This window comes from Ursus americanus, chromosome 13 (assembly GCF_024610735.1).
Source record: "Ursus americanus isolate L20-20 chromosome 13, mUrsAme1.1.p, whole genome shotgun sequence".
NCBI lineage: Eukaryota > Metazoa > Chordata > Mammalia > Carnivora > Ursidae > Ursus > Ursus americanus.
Window position 1 is genome coordinate 15,290,814 of NC_142139.1, and position 23,834 is coordinate 15,314,647.

At 39.3% G+C, this 23,834-nt stretch overlaps 1 protein-coding gene across 1 annotated transcript in view; it reads right to left on the reverse strand.

Annotated features, from left to right (window-relative positions):
* Positions 1-320: 320 nt before the first annotated feature.
* ANXA5 (annexin A5) overlaps positions 321-23,834 on the reverse strand; it is a 29,280-nt gene continuing 5,766 nt past the window's right edge. Inside the window, exons 3-13 of the mRNA XM_045799058.2 lie at positions 18,719-18,803; positions 17,314-17,408; positions 15,856-15,969; positions 13,866-13,956; positions 11,333-11,412; positions 10,822-10,878; positions 4,861-4,954; positions 3,879-3,974; positions 2,250-2,308; positions 1,898-2,020; positions 321-724 (exon numbers count right to left, since the gene is read on the reverse strand). Coding sequence (XP_045655014.1) covers positions 662-724; positions 1,898-2,020; positions 2,250-2,308; positions 3,879-3,974; positions 4,861-4,954; positions 10,822-10,878; positions 11,333-11,412; positions 13,866-13,956; positions 15,856-15,969; positions 17,314-17,408; positions 18,719-18,803 — 957 coding nt within the window. The 3' untranslated portion in view covers positions 321-661. The remainder of the gene's footprint in view (positions 725-1,897; positions 2,021-2,249; positions 2,309-3,878; positions 3,975-4,860; positions 4,955-10,821; positions 10,879-11,332; positions 11,413-13,865; positions 13,957-15,855; positions 15,970-17,313; positions 17,409-18,718; positions 18,804-23,834) is intronic.

The window sequence follows — 23,834 nt, forward strand, 5'->3', positions numbered from 1 at the left end:
AGGACTATAGTCAGTGATGCTGGAACAGTGTTATATGGTGACAGATGGTGGCTACGCTTGTGGAGAGCACGGCGTAGAGAAACTGAATCACTATATTGTACACCTGAAACTAAAGTAACCTTGTATCGACCATAGCCAAGCAAAAACAATTTTTAAAAATTTTTTCTGCACACACACCCACACATAATTCAGGGGGGAGGAAATGTTTATTTCTCATTAATCTTTTGAATGCAACCACCGTAATTCTTCAGGCTTAGTTTAGTAGCAGACTTGATTAATAACACTTCCAGGAGCTCATCATTTTAAGGCTAAGGTTCCGATTAAGGAAATACAGGTATCATTTTAATATAAATGAAGTTTTTTAAAAAGGCTAAAAGCAGTCTGATCTTTTAAAAGAAAATCTAAATGACCCAGACTTTAGACTTTAGTAACGTGAGTACGTTTCAGTACTACAACAGACAAACAGAAAGAGCTTTACTGAACATCAGCAAGAAGCACTACTATCTTTCCTCTGCGACATGTATATGTTTTGGTCATTAGCATGCTAGTATGAATAAGGCAATGCGTCAGGCACGGGCATACAAAAATGTGCAGCTAGATGCGAAGGAAGGTCGTGGTGGCGGTGGCAGGCATGGCCCAGGATCTTGCTCCAGCTGGTGCCTCAGTCGTCCTCTCCTCCACAGAGCAGCAAGAGGGCTTTCTTATAGTCCCCAGACGTATCACCCTGAAACCCGAATGTACTCCGTTAACCTCCATGAGTCACAGAAGCCGCAGAAAATAGAAAACTAAATGTCTGGCAACAAGTTTTATTCATGTGACTCCTCTCCCAAGTGGATAATCTCTGTGTATGTGACTTTCACATCAGGAATGTTATACAAGGAGTTTCCTACCAAGTAACATATGTTTAGCTTTCCAATTTTACCCCTTAAAAGCACAGCTCTGAGACAATGAAGTCTGTTCTTCCCTCTGGTGATGCAGAGAAGGAAGCTTTTACAATGACATTCGAATCAAGCTTTCTCAACCTTTAAGTTACTATCACATGCTATGTGTCTGGCTAAGGGAGGCAATCCTGGGACTGTGTGGCTGTGACGTTTCTGCTTCAAAGACAGAGGGACAGGATATGCTTTACCTCTGCTTATCTCACACACAGATATGTATGATAAATTAATGTTTCAAGCAAAGAGTGCACTCAAGAACTCTCTGGTCCCCTTCAACTCAGCCACACCACACACACAAAGTTCAAAGCCTGCTTAGCGGCATCGTGCTTTGCATATGGCCCACTTTCCCTTTCATCAAAAGAAAGAAAGAAAAAAGAAGGAGGGGAAGGGAGGGGAGGAGAGGAAAAGGAAGGGAATGGAGAGGGCAAGGGAAGGAAGAAGGAAAGAAAGAAAGTCAAAAGGCCTTAAGCCAAATGTAAATAGAGGCCATAGTCTCCCTTGCTTTTAAAAAGATAAAAATGATAGTAATACATAAACTCTTTACTTATTTCTGATATGACCAGGTTGGTTCTTTCCTGAACCATGAACTAATACCAGAGACAAGGTGATAACAGAAAACAAAGAAAGACCGAGGTGAAAGGAAGGAGGAACTAATGACAGCTGGAACTGATAAAAGAAAGAACAAACACATTATCTTCAGGGGCGGGCTGGGTTTGATGAGTCATCTGTCACCACTACTAAATAATGTTCCTAAGCTCACCAGAGCCCTTCTTTCACTTGGAAGCCATCATCTGTACTTCAGGAAACATTATAAGCCAAGCTTTATAAGTCATGGCTCTAATCACGCCACTAAAATTTGAAACTTTACACAACAAGTGGGTTCTCCCATCTGTGTCTTACAGGCTGTCTGTTGCTCTGCTCTGGATTTCTGAACATAATTTAAAGAAAGGTTCTACTACCTTGATCATGGAATAAAGAGAGGTGGCAAAATTCTTCCTGAACTCCTTCCTAATGTTAAACAAATCAATCTCGCTCCTGGACACCACAACTCTGATGAGGGTATGATCATCCGTCCCCGCTCCCTGTAGAAAGAAAAAGAGGGAGGCACATTGTTTCAAAATGTCAAACACAGCATCAAACCCCCAGAGCACGGATGAATAGATAAAGCAGAATAATTTGGTAGAATTGAATTGCATGTTTTGAGGAGAATAAAAAAAACCCAAAGTCTATCATTTAAATCATAATAATATACAGGGGAAGATAGCTAGAAAAATAAATTAATTAGATGGAAGATTCAAGGTATGCCCTTACCTTCATAGCATAGTAGAGGGTTTCTGCAAGGTAGGCGGGTATACTTCGAATAGATTTCACTAGGAAAATTAATAATATGATGGTCAGAGGCTACGCTGATAGGACAAGAATTAGTAATTAAAAATCAAGTCGCTTCATGCTTATTGTTCTACTTATTTACAAGCATAAAAGTAACCTCGGCTAAAAACCTGCTCATTTGCAGGCTGATCAGATCTCCTTATTCACCAAGTATTTTCTCAGAAACTGGGTTGGAATTTCCTTAAAGTTCCGAGTTCTGCAGAGAAAGGCGCATAGGACAGGGTGTGTGAGGTTTTCCACACCCCTCGGTTCTGAGCACCTTTCTGCTCTCACAGTTCGGGCAGCCTGGGCTGTTACAGCACAACCTTCTTCACCCTCTGGAGATGATACAAACATCCTGAAGTTTTCGATGCAACACATTCAAGCAAATAACACAAGGTACCGACTCCATCTAATCTCTGGCCAATCTTGGGCTCTGTAACCTTACCCTAGGTATTCTCTCCAGATTCTTTACTATCATGATTCACAGAGAGCAGCATGAAACTCACCCAATTCAGTAGAGACACCTGGATAAACTGATAACAGAAAAGAGTATCTCGCCCGAACGTGTACGGATCTACGCCGTGTTCGGGCTGCTCAGACCTCAGTCAGCTCAGCTCCAGAAACTACCCATATAAAAATTCCTTAATATACAGAAAGAACAATCGATGAATGGGGGGTGCGGAGTTATTCTCTCTCTTCCGGTGCTTAAACAAAACTCAAGCAGTAACTAAAAATGCCATTATTTTAAGTGTATTCTAATTATGAAGGGGCTGTCTGAAAGTTGTCTATTAAAGTTCATTAATTGTGGAGGTCAGATCAAAGGCTACTGTTAGTGCCGGTTCATGCACATCTTTAGCTTTTTCTCCAGAAGGCAGCACAAAAACTCAGAGCTCAATGCCAAATACTCAGAACAAACAGCAGACAAGATTCACTTCAATCCCATATGGAAGCTAGGGTCCCTGGGAACTCACAGACTAGATTCCCCCTGGATTTGGAGAGTATTTAATACCACCATAAACTGCACAACCTCAGTTCTCCGATTTTTCCAGATCATTCTGAATATTGAACTAAATTAAATTTCCAAAGTAATCTGAAAACGACCATCATCATATCTTCCATCGTACAAAAGACACTCTTTCTAAAAAAAAAAAAAAGATACTCTTTCTACCTCAGATGCCAATTTCTCAGTCTGTCTCAAAGCTGTGAGGGGTATTCAAAAGGATATTAAAATTCCACCCAGTATCAGAAATAGTATTTACAAGCTTCTGAGATAATACCCACATTTCAGATTCATAATAAAATAATATTTTAATACAGCTTCAAAATGATTTTTATAAACAGTTGTTTTAGTATTTCCATAGGACTGGATGAACTAACCAGCTAATCATGTATTTCCAACATCAAAACAGACTTTGAATCGGAAATTTGGGAGTTTGCATCACTCAAATATCGTAATAGGCTCTTCTTTTCATAAAGCAAGAAGCGGTTATTTTCAGATACAGCTTCAACTGAGTAAAATACTTTAGCTCTTCACACCATAAATATTACATACATTGTACAACTACCTACCCACTGCGAGGAGTAGTTGCTCCAAATTACCAGAAGTCTCTCGGTCAATGGTTTCCTCAATTTGAAATCCTGATATAGTCATGTATTTATCAAACACTATAAAAAAGGAAAATGATTTCTCAATCACGTAAGGATCATTCTGTACAAAAAGAAGGTATTTACTCTAACCAGGTTTTGTCCACTGACCACAAATCTCCCCTTTTGCCTTGCTGACAGAACCCGGACTTTGTTGCAGACCTTCAGTATACCAAGCCCTCAACAACGATTATCAATGTTCTTTGTTCACTGATTGCAGCCTCTACTACTAGTTATAACCAATGAGACCCAAAGGCAAATCTGCTGGAGAGGATTCTGGGAAATCTTTCCTTATCAAGAGTGATAACAGATATGATTACTTTATTCCTTTCTTTTCTTCTTGATGTTAATGTTGATAAGTTTGAGCTAACAGTAGCCATCCTGTAACAATCAGGTACAGAGCATGAGAAAGAAAACCCCAAAACGCCAAGGGCAGTGGAGCAGAAAAAAGAGAAAGAGCCCACCCAGGTCCTGCCTAAGGAGCTGAGGAATCCCACCTACAGAAAAGCCAGTTTTGAAAGCCCCATTAGGATAGGGTTTCCTGTCCCTTGAACTCATTTCCACCTGATACCCCAAGAACTGATGAATACCTGGAGATGAGACCACGGCACTACTATTTAGGAGGAAACACCTGAAGTGAGCCATAGCTCAGTGATAGTGTCTATGAGAGTAACAATCTAGCGGCCTAGCTCCCTCATCACCCTGATAGCCAAGGGGGGACTAAGGATCTCTGGTTCTGTAAAAACTACAATAGCAGCAAAGAGAATGATGAGATTTCTCAAGGTTACCAACAGGAGGAAATGCAAAAACCGACTCCCTCAGTAAGTGTCTGTTATTTGGCATACAGCCTCTTGTACTTGCACAATTAACCAAAGTACCTGTGTACATACACATTCTTTTCACTCACCTCTTCTCAAATGAGACACGCTTCGTGTCCCAAAGATGGTGATAAACTTTTCTTCATCTGTCCCCCATTTCAGTTCTCCAGCCTGAAACAAAGCCTGTGAAAATTGTAACCTCAATTAGTAAACCGTTTCTCCATCTCATTTCCAGGTTCCGACTGACACTGGTGTTTCACTCTCTGTACACTAATTTGCCTGATTCATCATCTTACACTTTTCAATTCTGTTCCCTAAACTCAGTGAGGTGACTTTGGAGCGACGCTGGAGCTTGCCGCCAAACTGTGCCACAGAAGATTAATGAGTCGAAGCAATAAATCACAGTAATGGGGCAAGATTAAATGTTCCCAAAATGTCTACAGTACTTCCAGGCTTTGGGGAGGCATGGTGTGGTTGGTGGAAATTTCTGATTGCCTCACTGTTGACTCATCCACTTATAGACTGGAAAAGAATTTAACTAGGAGCCAAACTACATTTTCTGTTTTGTTTACTCGGCAGCTGTTCAGCAACACATGATAAAAAATAAACACCATATTTTCTCTTTTCAACTGCAGTTTAATCAAAACTAGCTACAAAGAGTTTTCACATTTCTAAAAGATCACAACTAATTTTTAAAAGGTTGTGGGTATAGCACAATGCCTGGCATACAGTAGGCAACTAATATATACTTGCTGAAAAGTTTGAGTGTCCATATTTACTTTTTTTACATGGAAAATATATGCTTTTTAGAGTTCATATAATTGCTGAAAAAATAAAATTGTATACAAACACCAGCATTAAACCTGAGTCCACTTATTGAGATGTGGATAATTTATTAAAACCCAATGAATCAACCTTTAACATGTCCACGCTACCCATTTAAAGGTAAGTGCACCTATTAAACCAAGACAAATGCAACTTGCTGAGCCTGCTGGTGCCTTCATGCTCACAAGGGGCAAACCAAATAAGACAGAAGGTGATGTGATCACAGCACAGACTTGGATGTAGAAATGTCGATAATCGTGATTAAGAATGTAGATTTTAGTGATGTATATCTATTTTTTGTTGTTATTTCTGTTTTGAAAAATGTGTCACATCTTTACACTCAGTTTTGAAATTAATTTAACGATAAAAATAAATAATATCAATCCCGGTTATGTGAGCAAGTTCTTCAAAACTGAAAAGAGAGTTACAATGAAAGGCATGCAAGTATCTCAACTTTAGAATTATATCATGGTATATAGACCTGTCTTAAAATAACTTTTTAAATTTAATAACAAAAATAACACGTGTTCACTGAGATATTTTGTACAAGAGATAAAACATAAATAAGAAAAAAATTACCATGAATGCCAATATCCCAAAGATACTGGTTATTACCTCTGGTATGTTTTCTACACATAGATAAGATACACACACACACTAACACCTAAACGAGAGAGAGGGTGCATCCCCTACAATACTGCAAGCATTGCTGAATCTCTCCTTTCCTAACAACTACTCCATATTTCTAGACCTTTTCTCCAGTCGGTATAGCAGTTAAGCCTGTTATTGGAAATAATGCGTGAACCGGCTATTTTAAACTATACTCTCTTCATTTTCTTGACAGAATTATGTTTGAGATCAATATCTATTCTAAAACTACGAAGTAAATCATATGCAATAATGATAATCTTCATGCGAAACAATATTTAAAAGTTTTGTTTTGTCTCGTTTTAACGTAAGAGTGTCTTCTTCTAAATGAGGATGCCAAATACCCACAGAGCAGCTCTGGATGAGGGACCCTCACGCCTCCTCACCCTCCCCCCTTCCCTCAGAGGGGGCTTTACAGTTTAGCCTGGTTTGATAACCTCTGGTTCAGTGCAAAGTACAGAGGTTTTGGAGTCAAGAAGATCTGGGCCTGATCCTTATCTGTGAGATCTTGGATGAGTTACTTAATCTCTCTTTTCTTTTTTTAGATTTTATTTATTTATTTATTTGACAGAGAGAGACAGCCAGCGCGAGAGGGAACACAAGCAGGGGGAGTGGGAGAGGAAGAAGCAGGCTCCCAGCAGAGCAGGGAGCCCAACGTGGGGCTCGATCCCAGAACGCCAGGATCACGCCCTGAGCCAAACGCAGACACTTAACGACTGAGCCACCCAGGCGCCCCAGTTACTTAATCTCTTGAGTCTCACTGTCTTCACCTAGAGTAGGAATAACATTTCTACAGAGACTATGAAACTTATATGATGAATGCATCAAACAGTGTCAGGTAATCAATAGCAGGTACTCAGTAAATATTGATTCTCTTCTCCTTCCCCTTTGTTCTCCCGTCCTTCCCCTACAAGTTCAGGTTTCTCTCCAAGATCAGGAAACGAGGATTTGGAGGAGGAGGTGGTAAAATCAGTTTAACACCTTAAAAATGTAAGAAAGTAAAAAAAAAAAAAAAACAAAAACACAACTATAAATAAATAAATAAATATGTAAGACAGTAAAGTGGATTATTTACAAAATGTTGAATTCCCAGGTGAATGACTCACTGTGGCTTATCAAATCCCTGAAATAAAAGGAATCCTCTTAGTGCCAGGTATCAGTAGAGAAAAAAATTCAAAAGCTTATAAAAGGACCCTTTGTCTCAGTTTACTCTCAATTAAGAAATCTTAAATTCCCATTAGTGATTACAGTCCAGCGCCCTTGCTGCAAGAAAAATGGGTGTGTTCTTGTTCATAACACCAAAAGGAGAGTTATTTTTAACAAGCTGAATTCATTAATAATACATTTTTAAAAGATTTATTCATTTATTTAAGAGATAAAGAGAGAATGCACAGGCACGTGAGGGTGGGGGTGGGGGGAAGGGCAGGCGGAGAGGGAGATGGATGGAGACAAGCAGACTCCCCACTGAACACGGAGCCCCAGGCCCTGAGGTGGCCCATCTCAGGACCCTGAGATCAAGACCTGAGCAGAAATCAAGAGTTGGACACCTAACCAACTGAGCCACCCAGGCGCCCCAATAATACATTTTAAAGAATTAAAGACTAGGGACGCCTGGGTGGCTCAGGAGGTTAAGCATCTGCCTTAGGCTCAGGTCATCCCTCATCAGGCCCCTTGCTTGGCAGGGAGCCTGCTTCTCCCTCTGCCTGCTGTTCCTCCTGTTTCTGTTCTCTCTCTCTCTCTGACAAATAAACAAATAAAATCTTCAAAAAAAAAAAAAAAAAGAATCAAAGACTAAGAGCCAGTGTAGCATGTTCTATGTGGTTCCTGATCTCTGAAAGGGTAAAGAAAACCTGAATTCTATTCTAGAGATATTTTAAAATAACTTCATAGGACAGTTTTCAGATGCATAAAGTTTCCCCTCCCGTGAATGGTCATATGCTCCCTACAGCAGGTAAGTGACACCTATACAACCCTGGTACTCAAAGTGTGGTCCCAGGACCCCAGAGGCATCACCTGAGAGCCTGTCAGAAATACAGAATCCCAGGCTCCACCCAGACCTACCGAGTCAGAATCTGCAGTTCAAGGAGATACCCGGGGGATTCACATGCACTTAAAAGTCCGAGAAGCACTGTTATACACTGAGTGCTCTGAGGAGAGAAATCAGTGAAAATGAGGAGAAAATGCACTGTTTCCACTCCCCAGCCTCACACAGCAGCAATGCGCTCATTGTATCACCAGTTGTGCTGGGAAATCAGCCCACTGCCCACTAATGTAGGCCTCACTGCAGTCATCTGAGACTACTAGAGGTGGCTTCTTCCACTGTGACCACCAAAAAGCATCTAAAACGCCTACTTTTGAGAGTCCAGAGTGTGAGAATCACAGTTTCCTACAAAGCCCACAAATAATTAATGCCTGGAAAGCAAGAAGGTCATCTCCAACAGTTGGGAGTATAGGTTGGAAGGGCAAATCTAGCACTTTCTTCTCAAGGAGAAAAATGTCTTCCTTCAAGAAGGTAGAGTTAAGCTGGATCTGTGCTTCCAATCTACATTTAATAAACCTTTTATATATAAAGGCAATGGGGGAGAAGAACTAGCAGGTAAGAACACAGACAGTTGTCTACCTGAAAGAGAAAAGGCTTGAGGGTTAGACAGGCCCAGGTACAAACCCTAGCTCCACTACCAGTCAGTGGGGACCATGGGTTGGATTCTCAAATCCCTGAGCCTCAGTTTCCTTAACTATAAAAGAGAAAGTATTCCCCTGTTCTTCAGAGTTATACACTAATCCATTCACCAGTTATACACGAGTACCTACTGTATGCAAGATCAGAGGATACAAACTGAATGGAGAGCTCACAGTGCCCTGGGCAGGCAGTCAAGTATATAGACAGCTTCAATGTAAGGCAGCTGGACTGCCCCTGTGAGGGGCACCTGACACCCGTGGGGCAGCCAGACAGTGCTACGTGAAAAGTAATTAACCTGAGGACTGACTCCTGAAGAGGAAGTAGTCGGTGAATGGGTGGAGGAAGGGGCAGGTGGAGATGGAGCAAGAGAGGCTGGAGGCATAAGAAAGCAAGGGACAGATAACAAGGAGGCTTATAAATCACATTTAGGGGCTTGAACTTTATTCTGAGATAATGGGGTCCACTGAAGTTTTAAGGTTTTATTTAGGGACAGGACACAAGAGGTTTGCATTTTATGGAGGATAGTGAGTGAGGGAAGCATCAAATACTGCGTAGACAGTCCTCAGTACATGTCTGTTCACTTTCTTTCTGTCTCCATTCTGAAACCATTATAAAATCTACCCACCCCAAAGAATACTAATCCCCTCTCTTTTCTATTAGCAAATTCAGATTACACATCCAATGGTTGTTTCTTAGAGAGCAGTCAATTGGAGAAGTGAATATGGCTCTTCCTTTTTCTATGGTGTATGACTAACAATCAGAATTATCTATTACTTGGGGTGCCCGGGTGGCTCAGTCAGTTAAGTCTGCCTTCAGCTCAGGTTGTGATCCTGGGGTCCTGGGATCCAGTCCTGCATCAGGCTCTCTGCTTCTCCCTCTGCTTCTGCCTACCTTTCTCTCTCTCTTTCTCTCATGAATAAATAAATAAAATCTGTTTTTAAATTATTAAAAAATAAAAAGAACTGTATATTACTTGAAACATGTGACCAGAGAGACAGGGCTTTGGTATGGGATTCTATGAACCCAAATAATTCCTTCATTACCAATTTCCAGCTTTGAAGCCTCATGTTTCAAATTTCCTAATATTTATTTCCCACATTTGACTACTTATGTTTTTAAGTTTTTTAAACATATTTTAATCCCAGTGTAGTTAACATACAGTGTTGTATTAATTGCAGGTGTACAATATAGTGATTCAACAATTCTACACATTACTCAGTGCTCATCATGTTAAGTGTGCTCTTTAATCCCCATCACCTATTTCACCCACTCCCCTGCCCACCTTCCCTCTGGTAACCATCAGTTTGTTCTCTACAGTTAACATTTGATTACTTATTAACCATAGTGAGACTATACCAGGATTTAAAAGCCACTTAAGTATAGAATTACATCTGGGAGTCACTAAAAAGCAGCTGATAAGAGAACAATCCTATTTAGAATTCTATCAAAAGAAAGGTGGAGGAATTCCCAAATACTATAGTCACTTATAATCTACTATCTATTAAAACACCATTTATCGCTAATACCTCATTCTTTTTTCTTTATCCTCTCCTGCCAACACACCTACTGCCTCACTGGCAGTGGAATCAATAGTATCTGTGTTTTTAGGCAAAAATTATCTATTTTGTGAATTTCCATAATCACCAAAAAAAAAAAAAATCTAGGTAAAATTCACTATTTATATGTAACTCGTTTTATTTCATTTCCCTTTTGGGACAAAATATTTAGTTGGCCAGATTAAAATGAGAAAAATATACTTACACGAGTCTTATGATTTGTAAAGGGCCCATAAATAAGATTATTTTTAGATGCTATCACAATACATGATTTTAGCACGGGTTTTTTTTTTTTTTTTCATTCATATGTCACAGTAAAGTCACCACATATCACATCTCACCTGAGCGTCTTGTTCAACTTGTGCTTCATCAATTCTACCATCAGGGTCTCTATTAGCCTGTAAGAGATAACGTCACATTATTGAATTACATGAGCATTTTTATTCAAAAGGAAAATTGGTTCCACCTGACGGTTGTGCACATAAAGCTATTTCTCTTAGGAATAATATGATATTAAGATAGCAATTCTACAATATTTCACATCATCACATAGCACTGTCCAAAACCAATCTGACCCTCTTGATTTTAAATCCTATGAATGAAAGAGAATAGTGATATCTAAAAAAACAAAGAAAAAACAAAAACAAACAAAAACCAAAAAAAACCCATAAGTTAGCTAGCTATTAAGAGTTTAGGTCAGATATTCTGAAACACAAACACAGGCAACATACAACCACAATGAAGCAAGTACGAGAAATGATTAAAGAATTTTAAACGACCTTGGTTAACTAGATTCAGACCAGTCCAGCTTCAGATTTTTTAATCAAACTCTAAGTAGTCTCCACCCAATACCTGAAGGAGAACCACCAACATCCTCTGGTAGTACCCTGATGTATCCCCCACCACGTCATCTTCCAGGCTTGAGCCATATTCTGCAACAAAATAATTTCATACTTATTTATAGCTTCTTTCAACTCAAAAAAGATATCCTGCCCCATTAATCAAATAGAAGAGAAATAAAGGAAGAAATATTTGATTAGTATAAATGTTCCCTACTCCATCTCTGTGTGCTCTAAAGACTAAAGGCAAATGCTTAAATGAGCGACTGGTAGAAAACAAATTAAAGTCTCCCAAACGCACTCAATTCAAGCCTAGGTCCAGACTCAGCCATTTAGAAACACTCTCAACCAATGCAGTTGTTAACTCTGTAGACGTGTGATGGTGCAGAAAAGCCTCTAACATACAAGTGATCATAATTTTAAACTCTGTAATGCTTTCTTTCAAATGTTTTACATGATTAGTTTCCAAAGGTCCTCTAAAATTTAGAGTTTTTCTTTCTTTAGGCATGGCCATTCTTTCCCCTAATAAGATGGTTTTTTTCCTCTGCAGCAAAGAAAGTTAACTCTGAGAAAGAGCAGTGATGTTTTAAAATATGCCCCTTCCCACCTCCATTTCCAGTTATTCCACATAATGCCACAGGAAAGGGGAGAACTGGTATCTACGAAAGTCTACACGCCTTCTTCACTAACTCTCAAACAGCTGCTATTGAAGGCAGCTCTAACACATTTAAATATTTAATAATTATTTGAAAGCAGACAAACTTTAAAAGCCTGACACTTGTTTTAAAAAGTCTAGAAGAGCTCCGTCTTTATTTCGACCGGTTACCCAAATACAAAATGCTGAAGGAACCTTCTGTTCCTTTGTGTACTACAAAACCTACTATGATTAACGATCAAATCCTTTCAAATAGTTCCCCTCTCTCTGATCTATCCCCCTCACACCTCCCACCAACCTATGGCCACCTAGGTTGGGCCATAACTGCCTGGCTTGCCTCCCCACACATATAGTTATCTAATCAGCCTCTTGATTCAAATCTCCTTCCTCCTTCAATTGCTCCTTCAATACTCCATTGCCCATTCAGGAACTGAGACCACCTCTGAATCAAGTGCAAACCTCTCACCCAGTCACGTAAAACCATCGACAACACAGCCTGCATTTACTCCATTTATCTCCTAGACGAGACATACACATACCCTCCACATATACTTTCTCACTCCAGTCCCCATGACATTGCAGACAGGGACAAACACACCAAAAATGTTTTCTTCACCTACCCGAAACCTACCTGGTCTTGAAACCTTGTCTGACTGCACCATAGAGCCTCTCCTAACATCAAAAGCCTCGTGACCTCTCTGCTCTAAATGAACCCTTACTATCCTTTAACAGCTGCAGTCAGTTCCTAAATCATGTCACCCCTAAAGAGACTGCAAGCTCTTTGAGGACAGGAGCTATGTTATGTGCACCTTTGGTGTCATTCGTGACAGCCAGTGCACCACCAGACACACAGCTAGTGCGGAGTACGTGACAGCACCCCATTTGTCATCCAGGCTCACTCACAAACGTCAACATGCCCAGAGAGAGAGAGATCTTTGAATCTTATATCAAATAAAACCCCAAGGTGATCTTCTGCAGTTAAGTTACGTGTACCCCCTCTGCCTTAGTGGCTGGGACCTACCCAACCATAAAAGAGGAACTGGAAGGGAAGATCCAGCACTTCAGAAAGTTAATTACTTAAATTTCACACTGTTCTGACTTGCGGAGTTACAATGTCATTTCTGAGAAGAATAACCTAATGCCAAGACGGGGACCCATTTCCCAGCTGCAGGCGCTCAGCTTGTTGGTCTGCTGACTGAGCGGACGGTCTCAACAGTCTGCTCCTCCTCAGTCCGGTAGGGGAAAGAGGCTGGGACAGAAAATGTGATGAGGAAAGAACACGCTACCTTCAGTTTTTATTTCATTTTCTTGGTTCCATTCACAGAATATACTTCAGACTGACATAACAGATTTCTTTTCACAAAAAAAGTAAGGCACACCAAAGAGAAAAATTAAAATGCGGAGTATTCAAGCACTGCCATTAACTAAAACCACACACGTTTACTCAAACAGTTTCATCAACCCTGGTTTGCACAAGGTTTCTTTTCCCAAATTCCAAAAGGGCCTTTTAGATAACTCTTAGCTTCTACTAACATGAAATTGATTTTTTTTTTTTCCAGGAAGAAAAACCACCTACATCTTGAAGTTCATGGAAAAGAAAAACAACCTGTATGTCTCTACACTAGTTGCAAATTCTACTTAAAAGTAAATTCCCATCTTCATCGGAAGGAAGCTTCTCTAAAGTACCAAAATAGATATAGGTCTAGTAAAAAGCAGTCTTTTCCTTACTGAAGGAGAAAACGAGCTTGAATTGTTGCTTATTCATTCGCTCACCGTTCATTCAGCAATCACGTACGGCCTGCCTCCTGCGACTATGGAGAGCTGCACTCACTTTAGAAAAGTGAAAAAGTGACAGTGGAGAAGAAGGGGAAATAAAGTTGCAAACACTGACCTTCTTCATAAACTTGCTTTATGGCTCTCAGTTCTTCAGGTGTCCTTGAAGCAATAATTTCCGTCAGTACTTTTTCATCTGTCCCAGCTCCCTGTTTGGAAATTAATTTTAATAGAGAACAGATGTCAACAAGATTAAAGAGTTATTTTCCTAGAATAGATATTACCCAAATTGCATAACTATACAAATATATAAATTATCCAACTTAATATTCACTTCTTTGATACAATTTCTATTAGTTACAGAATTTTAAAATTTCCAATTTTCTCTCCAAAGACAATTTTATCCTGTTTTGTCTAATGAAAAACGTGTATTGCATGTATGTGGTATATGACACATAATACATTATATAAATTTTTAATTTTATCAGTTTCATTCTAAACAGTTTAAAAGTAAAACATGTTAACTGAAACATGAAATCAAAAAGACTGAAAGAGTGAAAGTGAAAACTTTACATAAATTTACATGGAGGAGCACTAAAACTTAAACAATCATATCTCAAAACATAAAGCCCCTGCCCTCAAAATAAGTTCTCTATGGAATTCCCAATTCTGTACCAAAGGAAATTATAAATGTAGCATTGCTTAGTTATTAGGAACTGGATCAGTACAAAGGAACTGAAACATGCTTTCTGGATTTTTGGAAAGTACGGTTGACCTTTGAACAAAATGGGAGTTAGGGGCAATGACCACCTCCCAAGTCGAAAATCTTTATCTAATTTTTGACTCTCCAAAAACTTAACTACTAAAAGCCTACTACTGTTCACCAGAAGCCTTACTGACAACATAAACAGTCGATTAACACATATTGATATGTTATATGTATACATACTGTATCCTTACGATAAAGTAAGAAAGAGAAAAGAAACGTTATTCAGAAAATCGTAAGGAAGAGAAAATACAGTAACTATACTGTATCGTAAAATATCAGTATATGCACAGTTCAAACCTGTGTCGTTCAAAGGTTAACAGTAATTTTAGTTGGTTTTCTTTTTTCTGATGATAAAAGTCTATCTACACTGGTAAATTAGAAGATACAAGCAATGATAGAGCTGAACTTAATTTTTAAAAATAGCATATTTAAGCCTTATCCTCTTTATACCCGTGTTTCTTTTTCAAAAATCAAGTGCTGAAAAACCTATGTTTATGCTCTGGCAGAATTTCAATTACTATTGACATTTCAGAAGTACTCCACAAAAAGGCCCTTTTTCAATAACCTGAGATTTTGTTTATCCCAAAAGAAGCACTGTAGGAAAATGAAAAGAATAAGCACAGGAAGGCTCCTCACTTGATAGACCTCTCCTCCTTTCACTCCATAAGTAAGAATCCCTGTGCTATATTACCTCCTTGCTAAATTTCATTTTGCCCATTCAAAATCTACCACTGCTTGTACTACTTCCTGTCCCGTACGTCTAAACAAATGTTTCAATGTAGTCATATTTATACAATATTACAAATACCAGTCAAGGGAATATACATTTAGTTATTTGGTACAACGAAATTATGATAAGATTATCAACTACTATTTTAGTATTATATATACTATTTTAGTATTTAGAAGTACAGGAAAGAAGGAAAAGGTAATAGAAAATCTTTCCTATCTGAAAATTCTCTCTGTACCATTATTTTTTTAACCTAAAACGATTGATATTATTATTTCATAATCAGGCAACTTTCTATTTTAAGATAAAATACTTAACCTGCAACATTTTTTTAACACATCTCAAAATTAGAAAACAGGTATGAAGATAAAATATAAAGAGCTACAAAAAATATTAAAATTTTAAATAGCCACTATTACCGAGTTAACTAAACAAAAAGATTAAATGACACACTTGTAATTTTCTCCCTCCTTTTCTTCTTATTGCCTCCTACACAATTTTGTCCTCCAAGTGACCCTCACAGAAATAATTCAAAAAATTTTAAGTGTAATTACCAACACAAAATAACAGCATTCATGACAGGAATGTTCCTTTCACTAATTCTTTTACCTTAAGAGCATGCTTCAGTTCATAGGCATCGTAAATCCGAGAAGGTTTCATCAGAGCCACGATTAATTTTTCAAATTTTCCAGTCAGTTCTGATTTCAGGTCATCCAGAAGGTCCTAAATTACAGAAAATACAAATTTGTTAACCAGGCAGAAATTTGAAGGAGATTCTTCTTAAATATAAAGTATAGCCCTTTGCACTAATGAATTATTTATGTTGTCATCTCCAAGTAGAAAAAAGGCATGTGAGTTAAAATCCCAGTTTTAAATAATGTACTTTTGACATCTGACCTAAAGCTTAAGCTAAAACAAAGCCACTTATGTGTCAAGGTATTTGTTTTTAAGAAATATTTTTCTGAACTTCAACAGTTAAAAAATGAATAAAAATAGGTTTTAGGTTTTTTGTTGTTTTTTTTTTAAGATTTTATTTATTTATTTGACAGAGAGAGAGACAGCCAGCGCAAGAGGGAACACAAGCAGGGGAAGTGGGAGAGGAAGAAGCAGGCTCATAGCGGAGGAGCCTGATGTGGGGCTCGATCCCATAACGCCGGGATCATGCCCTGAGCCGAAGGCAGTCGCTTAACCGCTGTGCCACCCAGGCGCCCCAGGTTTTAGTTTAAAAATACTGTTCTGAGAAACATGTGTATCTTTAAAAACAATTTTCCAAAAATAAAATCATAAACGCATTTTTACAAATGACAAAATCTGGCCTAGCATACCTAAACAAAACAATTTTTCTCTCAATATCTATTAATATTCTAAACCATAATGAATTATGTTTATAATTATGCTCCTGACTACCGAGAGACAGCTGCTACTATGGAGAAATTGTGTATATAATTATGAAAAGAAAAGCAGTATTCCTTATCCATTTCAGTTTCAGCACATAGGAAAACAGAAATTATGTTCAGAATACTCCTTTTGTTTGCTTTGCATTTGTTTCTTAAACGATGAATACAAATTTTCAAAATAACAAAATTATGTTTGTTTTCATATACACAGCAGCAATTCATTTACGTAACAAATCTAATTTTTACTTTGAACTGTTAATCAAATAAGAGTATTTAAATCAATGAACTAAAATCTCGTTTATTAAAATACCACTCCACAAGGAACCAAGACTGTGACTATGTCACAATAAAATAGACTATCATACAGGTTCGCATCTAGAAAATAACTAACAACCCTGAGCAGGAAGCAGGCAAGGAGAGAGGCAGCTATCACCATGGGACCTTTTGGCACTTCTGTACCATCAAGCAAGGAAAACCAATTATGGGGATAAGTTGGGTGAGCACTATAAACCAACAGCTGATAATTAAGAAACTTAAAAAGAAAAAAGGAATGGTAAAGTCAGAATAATGGAATAAATAATGTTTACAAAGGAATATTCATAGAGTTCAACCTAGATTTAAACCATATCGGGGCTCTCACATTCTAATTTAGGATGAAGTGCAGTCTTACCCTGCCAAATAGAGTTTTAAAAGCCACGGCGATCTCCTGGCGCTGAGCATTACTTCGGGATGTCAACAGAGTCAAGATGCTCTCCTCATCAGTGCCTGCAATTTATGTTCGAAGAATTACATCTTGGCTCCCACATGCCCACTGTCTCAATAACCTTTGGGACCAGCTCCCCAGTCACTTCGATTCCTTACCTCATAAAATAGGCTTCATTAAATCATTTATTAAACCATAAAATGTACAACGTAAAACATGTTATACTTTCAATATAAACTATCCCCTATTTCTGATGTATTGTGAAGTAGGTAGAAAAATAATCCTGATTTTTTAAAAATCTAATGCCCCTAGTTTTTCTTGCAACAGATAGATACTCAGACAATGGATATTCACAAGACATACATCGAGTGTTATAGGAGACTAAGAGAGGAGAAAGATACAAACCCTGGTTTCAAGTTGCAATTTAGGGTAAAAAATACAAAACCACACAGACAAACTTGAGCTAAGGCAGAATGTTAGAAGTGCCTCAGGAGAGGTCAGGGTGTTGAATGGGGGTTTCAGAGGACGTTCTCTTAGCTGATAAGTGGAAGGAGTTTTGGGAAAAGCTTCATGGAGAAGGTGACAGCCAAAAGACTCATGAAGGATGGAAGGGTTTTATCAGGCAACGGTACAGGGAAGGAGGACAGGCTTTTAAAATGAGGGGAAAGCTCAGCAGTAGGAAAATACAGGGTTTTCACGAAGAGTAGATAACCCAGCATGGTTGCGTCAGAGAACACTCGGTCACGTGAGCTGAGTCCGACAGTGTGGGCCGCGATACAAAGTGCATGGCCAGAAAGCTAACGCTAACCCTGCTACAACAGGAAATCTCACAAGATGTCAGAATGGAAAGAAGGGGTCAGGGCCAAGTTTGAAGAAGGTGGATCCCCACGCATGGACACTAGCACAGAAGGAGCCTGAGGACAGAGGATCGGCTGTGCGTAGAAATCCTCAAGATGAGAGGTTTATACATGGCTAGAAAGGAGACTGGGGAATGAGAAGAGAGTTGAACGCAAAAGACTGGCAGAACTAGACAGCTGATGAGGCAAAGAGGACAAAGACCTGCTGAGCTGATCACTCCACTCCCAGGAATGTCTGCTTATCTACCCGGTCACCTAACTCCCAGGTAAAGCTGAAAAGCTAAAGAACAAAGAGGCCGAATTTAACTTCCTATTCAGTTTTAGAGATTCAATATTAGGGATCACACTATTTTGTTACCTTCGTGTATCCTCTCTCTATATACATTTCAGATTAAAATATTCTAAAATTAATCTTACTGTAAATCAGCGACCTTTTGTTTGGAAAAATAAATGTCATGGTTTTTTGGGTTTTGTTGTTGTTGTTTTTTTAAGAACCAAAGGAAGGCTGAATTTACCCAGGCCTTTCATGGCCTTCCGAAGAGCTTCTGCATCAGCCCGCTCATCAAATCCAGGGAAGGCAGACACGGTGCCTTTAAGAACCTGAGACAGGAAACACAGTGATATTATTCATGGCATGACCAATACGACAAAGCAAAGAACAACAAAGCAAGCCATTGCTCTATATCATGTTCAGTCTTTAAATAAACTTACCATTTGATAATCCCATTTGAAATGGGAAGAGGACCACTTACAGTGGATTAACAGAACCATTTCAGTGCCTGAGCTATCCAGGTCCATCTGCAATACCATTAAAGGGAAGGTCTGGCTCCCAAAGCCTTCTTCCCTAGGGCATCGTCCCCAGTGTCCATGCCCCGGTGACACCCCCAGATTCACAGAGGGCACTTCCTTGCAGGATTCCTTCCATTCAAGTCTCTTGCCACTTTGATCGAGAAGCACGCTGAGTTGCATTGAAACTGGATGCCCTGCCCTTGGTACTCAACTCCAAGCGATATCCTCACTATATAACTTTTCATCTAGTCCTGTTTCTTTATATTTACTTAGGGATTTTAAGAACCTGGTAAAGCCTGAAAAGATATTTGGTAATTCATATGCCAAATCTTTGAATTTGGAACTTTATAAAAATATATTTGGAAGACATTCTTCATAAGGTTTCCTGTTATTCTTATTTTATCATACATGTAGTGCTTTTAATCATGAAAACAGTTTAAGGCTTCCCCCTCAAAATCTATAACATCATTAGTTCTTTAGAATCAGCGGGCTACATGAATACTGAGTTCTAAATTTTTATCTTATAATAAAAAGAGGATCCCAGCATTAATTTTTACTAATACTTTTGAAGTCCTTCAAAACTTCCACTAAGGCTCTATATAAAACTGAATGGGGCACCTGGGTGACTCAGTCAGTTGAGCGTCTGACTCTCGGTTTTGGCTCAGATCATGATCTCAGGGTCATGAGATGGAGCCCTAGCCCTAAGGCAGGCTCCACACTCAGCGAGGAGTCTGCTTGAGATTCTCTCTCCCCCTCTCACTCTGCTCCTCCCCCTGCCACATGCACACACACGCACTCTCTCTCACTAAAATAAACAAATAAATCTTTTTTAAAAAAATAAAACTGAGGAAAAAACAGCTATAGGGAGGAAGGGCTGAGAATATTTGTCTGGTTTATGATCATGTGTGTTTTATTATGAAGGCATGGAAGCACAGTCACCTACAAGGAAAAAATTTCTGGCAATTTCATATGGCTCAACATAATTAAAAGAAGCAGTAAGTTGAGAGAAAAACTGATAATTTGACAAAACAGTCCTCTAAAACTGACATGGATTGGGAAAGTCATATCTCTCAGGTCAAACTGTAGTTTCCCTGTGTTTAGTGGGGCCACTTCTAATTGATTATGAAGACACCATCAATAGTCATCATAAAAAATAAATACCACAGGTTCTCTCAGTGTGAGAACCTAGGACTGACACGACAGATAACTTAGCTCCCCTGTCTGTTTATTCATTCACTCAATAACCATTTTTTTGAATGCTTTCCACATGCCAAGTATTGTACTAATCACTAGGAAAAAGTGATGATCTCTAAAAGTCAAGAGAACATGACAGGCACGTCAATAATCAAGTGCAGTAGGGCATAGACACGCAGGTTTCATCAGGGCACATTATACACATAAAGGAGGGGCTGAGCTGGGAAGAGTGGAAAGAAAAGATATCAGAAAAACTTCCCCAAAAATGTCTTGAAAGTTGCCTGTGATTTTCCAAGGCAGGTTCAGGAAAGTAGAGAAGTACAGGAAGGTATAATCCTGCATGCATAAAAACATGAAAGAATGAAAACATCTGGTGCTTTGTACAAAGGATTAAGAGTTTGAACAGACTGTAACAAACAGCAAGTATGCACAGAAAAGCAAACAGTGGTCATGGTGGGATGTGAGGAGGAGCTGGACAGACATGCTAAGAAGTGCCGACTTCATCCTGTAGGCAAGGGGAAGTCACTAGAGGACGTTTCAGTAGCGAAGAACGATGTTGACTGTGCAATATTACTGGGGCAGCAGCGGAGACAATGGAATGGGCAAGAGTGGAGACAGGAAGATTTGTAAAAACAAGTAACACAGGAAGAAGACAGGACCTGATCGAAGTCAGGAGCAGTAGAAATGGAAAGGAAAAAACAGAGAAGAACAGAACCAAGGCAGAAGGGAACCAATTAGGGTGATTCTTTTTTCAAATGGGGAATAGGATGACTGGTCTACGTTTCTCCCCAGCAGGCATACTGGAAGAGAAGCAGGCTTTGTTAGTTACCAGAGCACATAGGTGATAACTGGAGCGAAGTGAGGACGTTATCACAAAAGGCAATGTTAGCAGGGTGGCCAGGAGAGCCAGCAGAGAAGGGAAGGTCCCCTCCAATCAGAACGGCAGCTAAAGGGCGCCAGGGTGGCTCAGTCCATTAAGCATTCAAATCTTGATCTCAGCTCAGGTCTTGATCTCAGGGTCATGAGTTCAAGCCCCTGTGTTGGGCCCCTAAGATTTGCTCAGTGTGGCAATGAGCCAAGCATGGTGTTCAGAACTTCACATGGATCATTTCATTCTATAGACAAAGAAGCACACTGGCTGAGTTAGGTTTGGAGAATCACCCAAGGGACCATCAAGCAAGTAGCAGAGCCAGCACCTGAAGACAGGCCAGGGGACTGCAGGCTACTAATCACCTCCCAAAAAGAAAGTCTCTGAAAAGGGTGATGGCATGGAGAAGCCAAAGGGGGGAAATGCTCCAGGAAGAAAGAAAAGGCAGTGTCCAGTATCACAGAGAAGTCAAACAAGAGGTGAGAGTGAAAGGGTCCACTGGACTTGGTAAGGAGGAGGTCTTTGATGGTGGTAAAAGCCTGACTGGAGAACACCGAAAAAGTGAATTGTGAGGCAAAGCATCTCCATGAACTCCAATTTTACAAATGATGGGGTTTTTTTTAAACATGCTATTAAAAACTCACTTTAAAAAAAAATACCTTATCCAGTTTATAGGCTATGGAGTTGCTAGTAGATCAAGAGGTTAAGAACAGAGGAGACAAAACAGATTTGCCTTAAAAAGACATCTGACCACTGAGACTGAAGGAAATGAGGTGAAACATGGAAGGAAGAGGAGTATCCTCAGAATCTCAGTAACGAACTATGAAGAAGAAGAAGTAACTTCTGATTGTATTTCTGAGAGCTATCTAGAAATTGGGAAACACGTGCTACATTCCACACGATCCGAGTCACTGTCAAAGTTAGCCAAAGCCACGTAGTGGTAGTAAGGGACCAGAAGTGAATCACAGACATGAGTCACAAGGGCAGAAACCTTGTTTGGACATCCTGTCTAAACCCTATCCCGGCCCACACAAAATTGTCTTCACTGGGCAAATGTGACTCTCCATGACTCACACAAGAGGGCTTCTCCTTTTTCCTGCAGTACCCACTAGCCTCAAGTTAAACATTTATACCTTACCCAGGTTAATTCCAACTGTGAGCAGGTACTGCTCCCTTCACCCAGTTCATCCTCAGTTACCACCAAGGCCTTCTCAAGGGCACTATTATATATTCTCAGACCATACATGGCCAAAACATATAATTCACTCTTTTAACTCTCACCTTCAAAATTATCCACCCTTCTAGCTCTATAATTTTGTTGGCTTTTTTTGTTCATTTATTCTAAATGAGAGAGTTCTTTACTGTCAAAGACTAGGTATGGCAAAATAAAATGAATACAATTAAACCAAAAAATAAGTGAAGGGTTGCTTTTCTAGACGGAATTTAAAGAAATAGGAAAACAACAACAGAAACAACAACTTCAGATTTAAAGATGAGAAAACATTCACCTGTCTGGAGCCTTTTAAACTGAAGCTTTCCTGAAAGCACAGAAGAGAACTAAACCCTTTTTAAATCTGTCTTCCAGTTTAACAAAATCAATACTTAATCAAACACCGGCCAGCGTTCCACATAATGCTAATTAGGAAGCCAGAAACCTTGAGGCAAACCACTACAGCTGAGCAACTGCTAAGTAGCCACACGGTGATTTTTAAGTATGGTTCTTCTGAGGCCCAGGTTTCACAAAAATCCTCTGGAGGCCACCCAGAAAGGTGGGGAACGGGGAAGTCCAATGACAGAACTCTGCCTTCACTCCCCAGTCACAGCAGGTCAGGTCTTATCTGATGTACACAGTACAGGCCTGTTAATATTTCCTGTGATAATGGGTCCCACTGATGAGCAAAGAAAAAAAAATAAATAAAAGATCACTGTACCAAGAAAAATGAGCAAGGAAAGAGGGAAAAACCAGCATGACGTGATTATGATCGAAGTTGCAAGGTAAAAAAATAAATCAGAAAAAAAAAAAACCTAGAATCTCCAAGAGGACTGAAGGGTACAAACACAAACAATAGGGGGTCAGAAAAAATCCTCAAGCCCTAATTCTTACCCTTGCTCCAAACCTATCAAAAAAGGTGAAAGTCAAGTTCAAAGCCTTAAATTCAAATTGACTTTTCACCATTATCTTGACCCCTTTCTTAAAATCAAGTGTAAGGAGAAAAAGTATCACCGTAAATAATTTAAGTTATATGCACAAAGGTAGAAAAGAAGTTTCGATAACAAAATAAAGGTTTTGTCAATATGATCTAGGTTTATGTTGTGTCTTTAATGCTCCCATGACTATGACTCCCTGCCAGTCTAAGAATGCCTTCCCTTGGCAAATACCAAAAAATGGAAAGTTGAACTGTCCATGAATAATGGTGATGCCTTGGGTTAAAGTGGGGAAATGCATTAGCCTCCAGTGAGTACACATTTGAGGTGGGGCATTGGGGCGGGGGGGGGGGGGGGGTGTTGTGTTTTACCTAATCGTTCAACTGGGCATTCTATGAACAGTACTTGAAAAGCTGTATCACTAACCAATTCATTCACTAATGCTTCAGGAAACAAACTTATCGATTTCTCATAGTACAGAAGAGTGTGCACAGATTCACAACTTTACTTCCTTTTGTATCTAAACAAGGGGCAGAAATCTAATAAACATGGTTGGTCCTACACAAAAGTAGGAAATATCAGCCTCAAATCATGTTTAGTTGCAGGAAGAGAAATAATATATAAATAAATGAGCT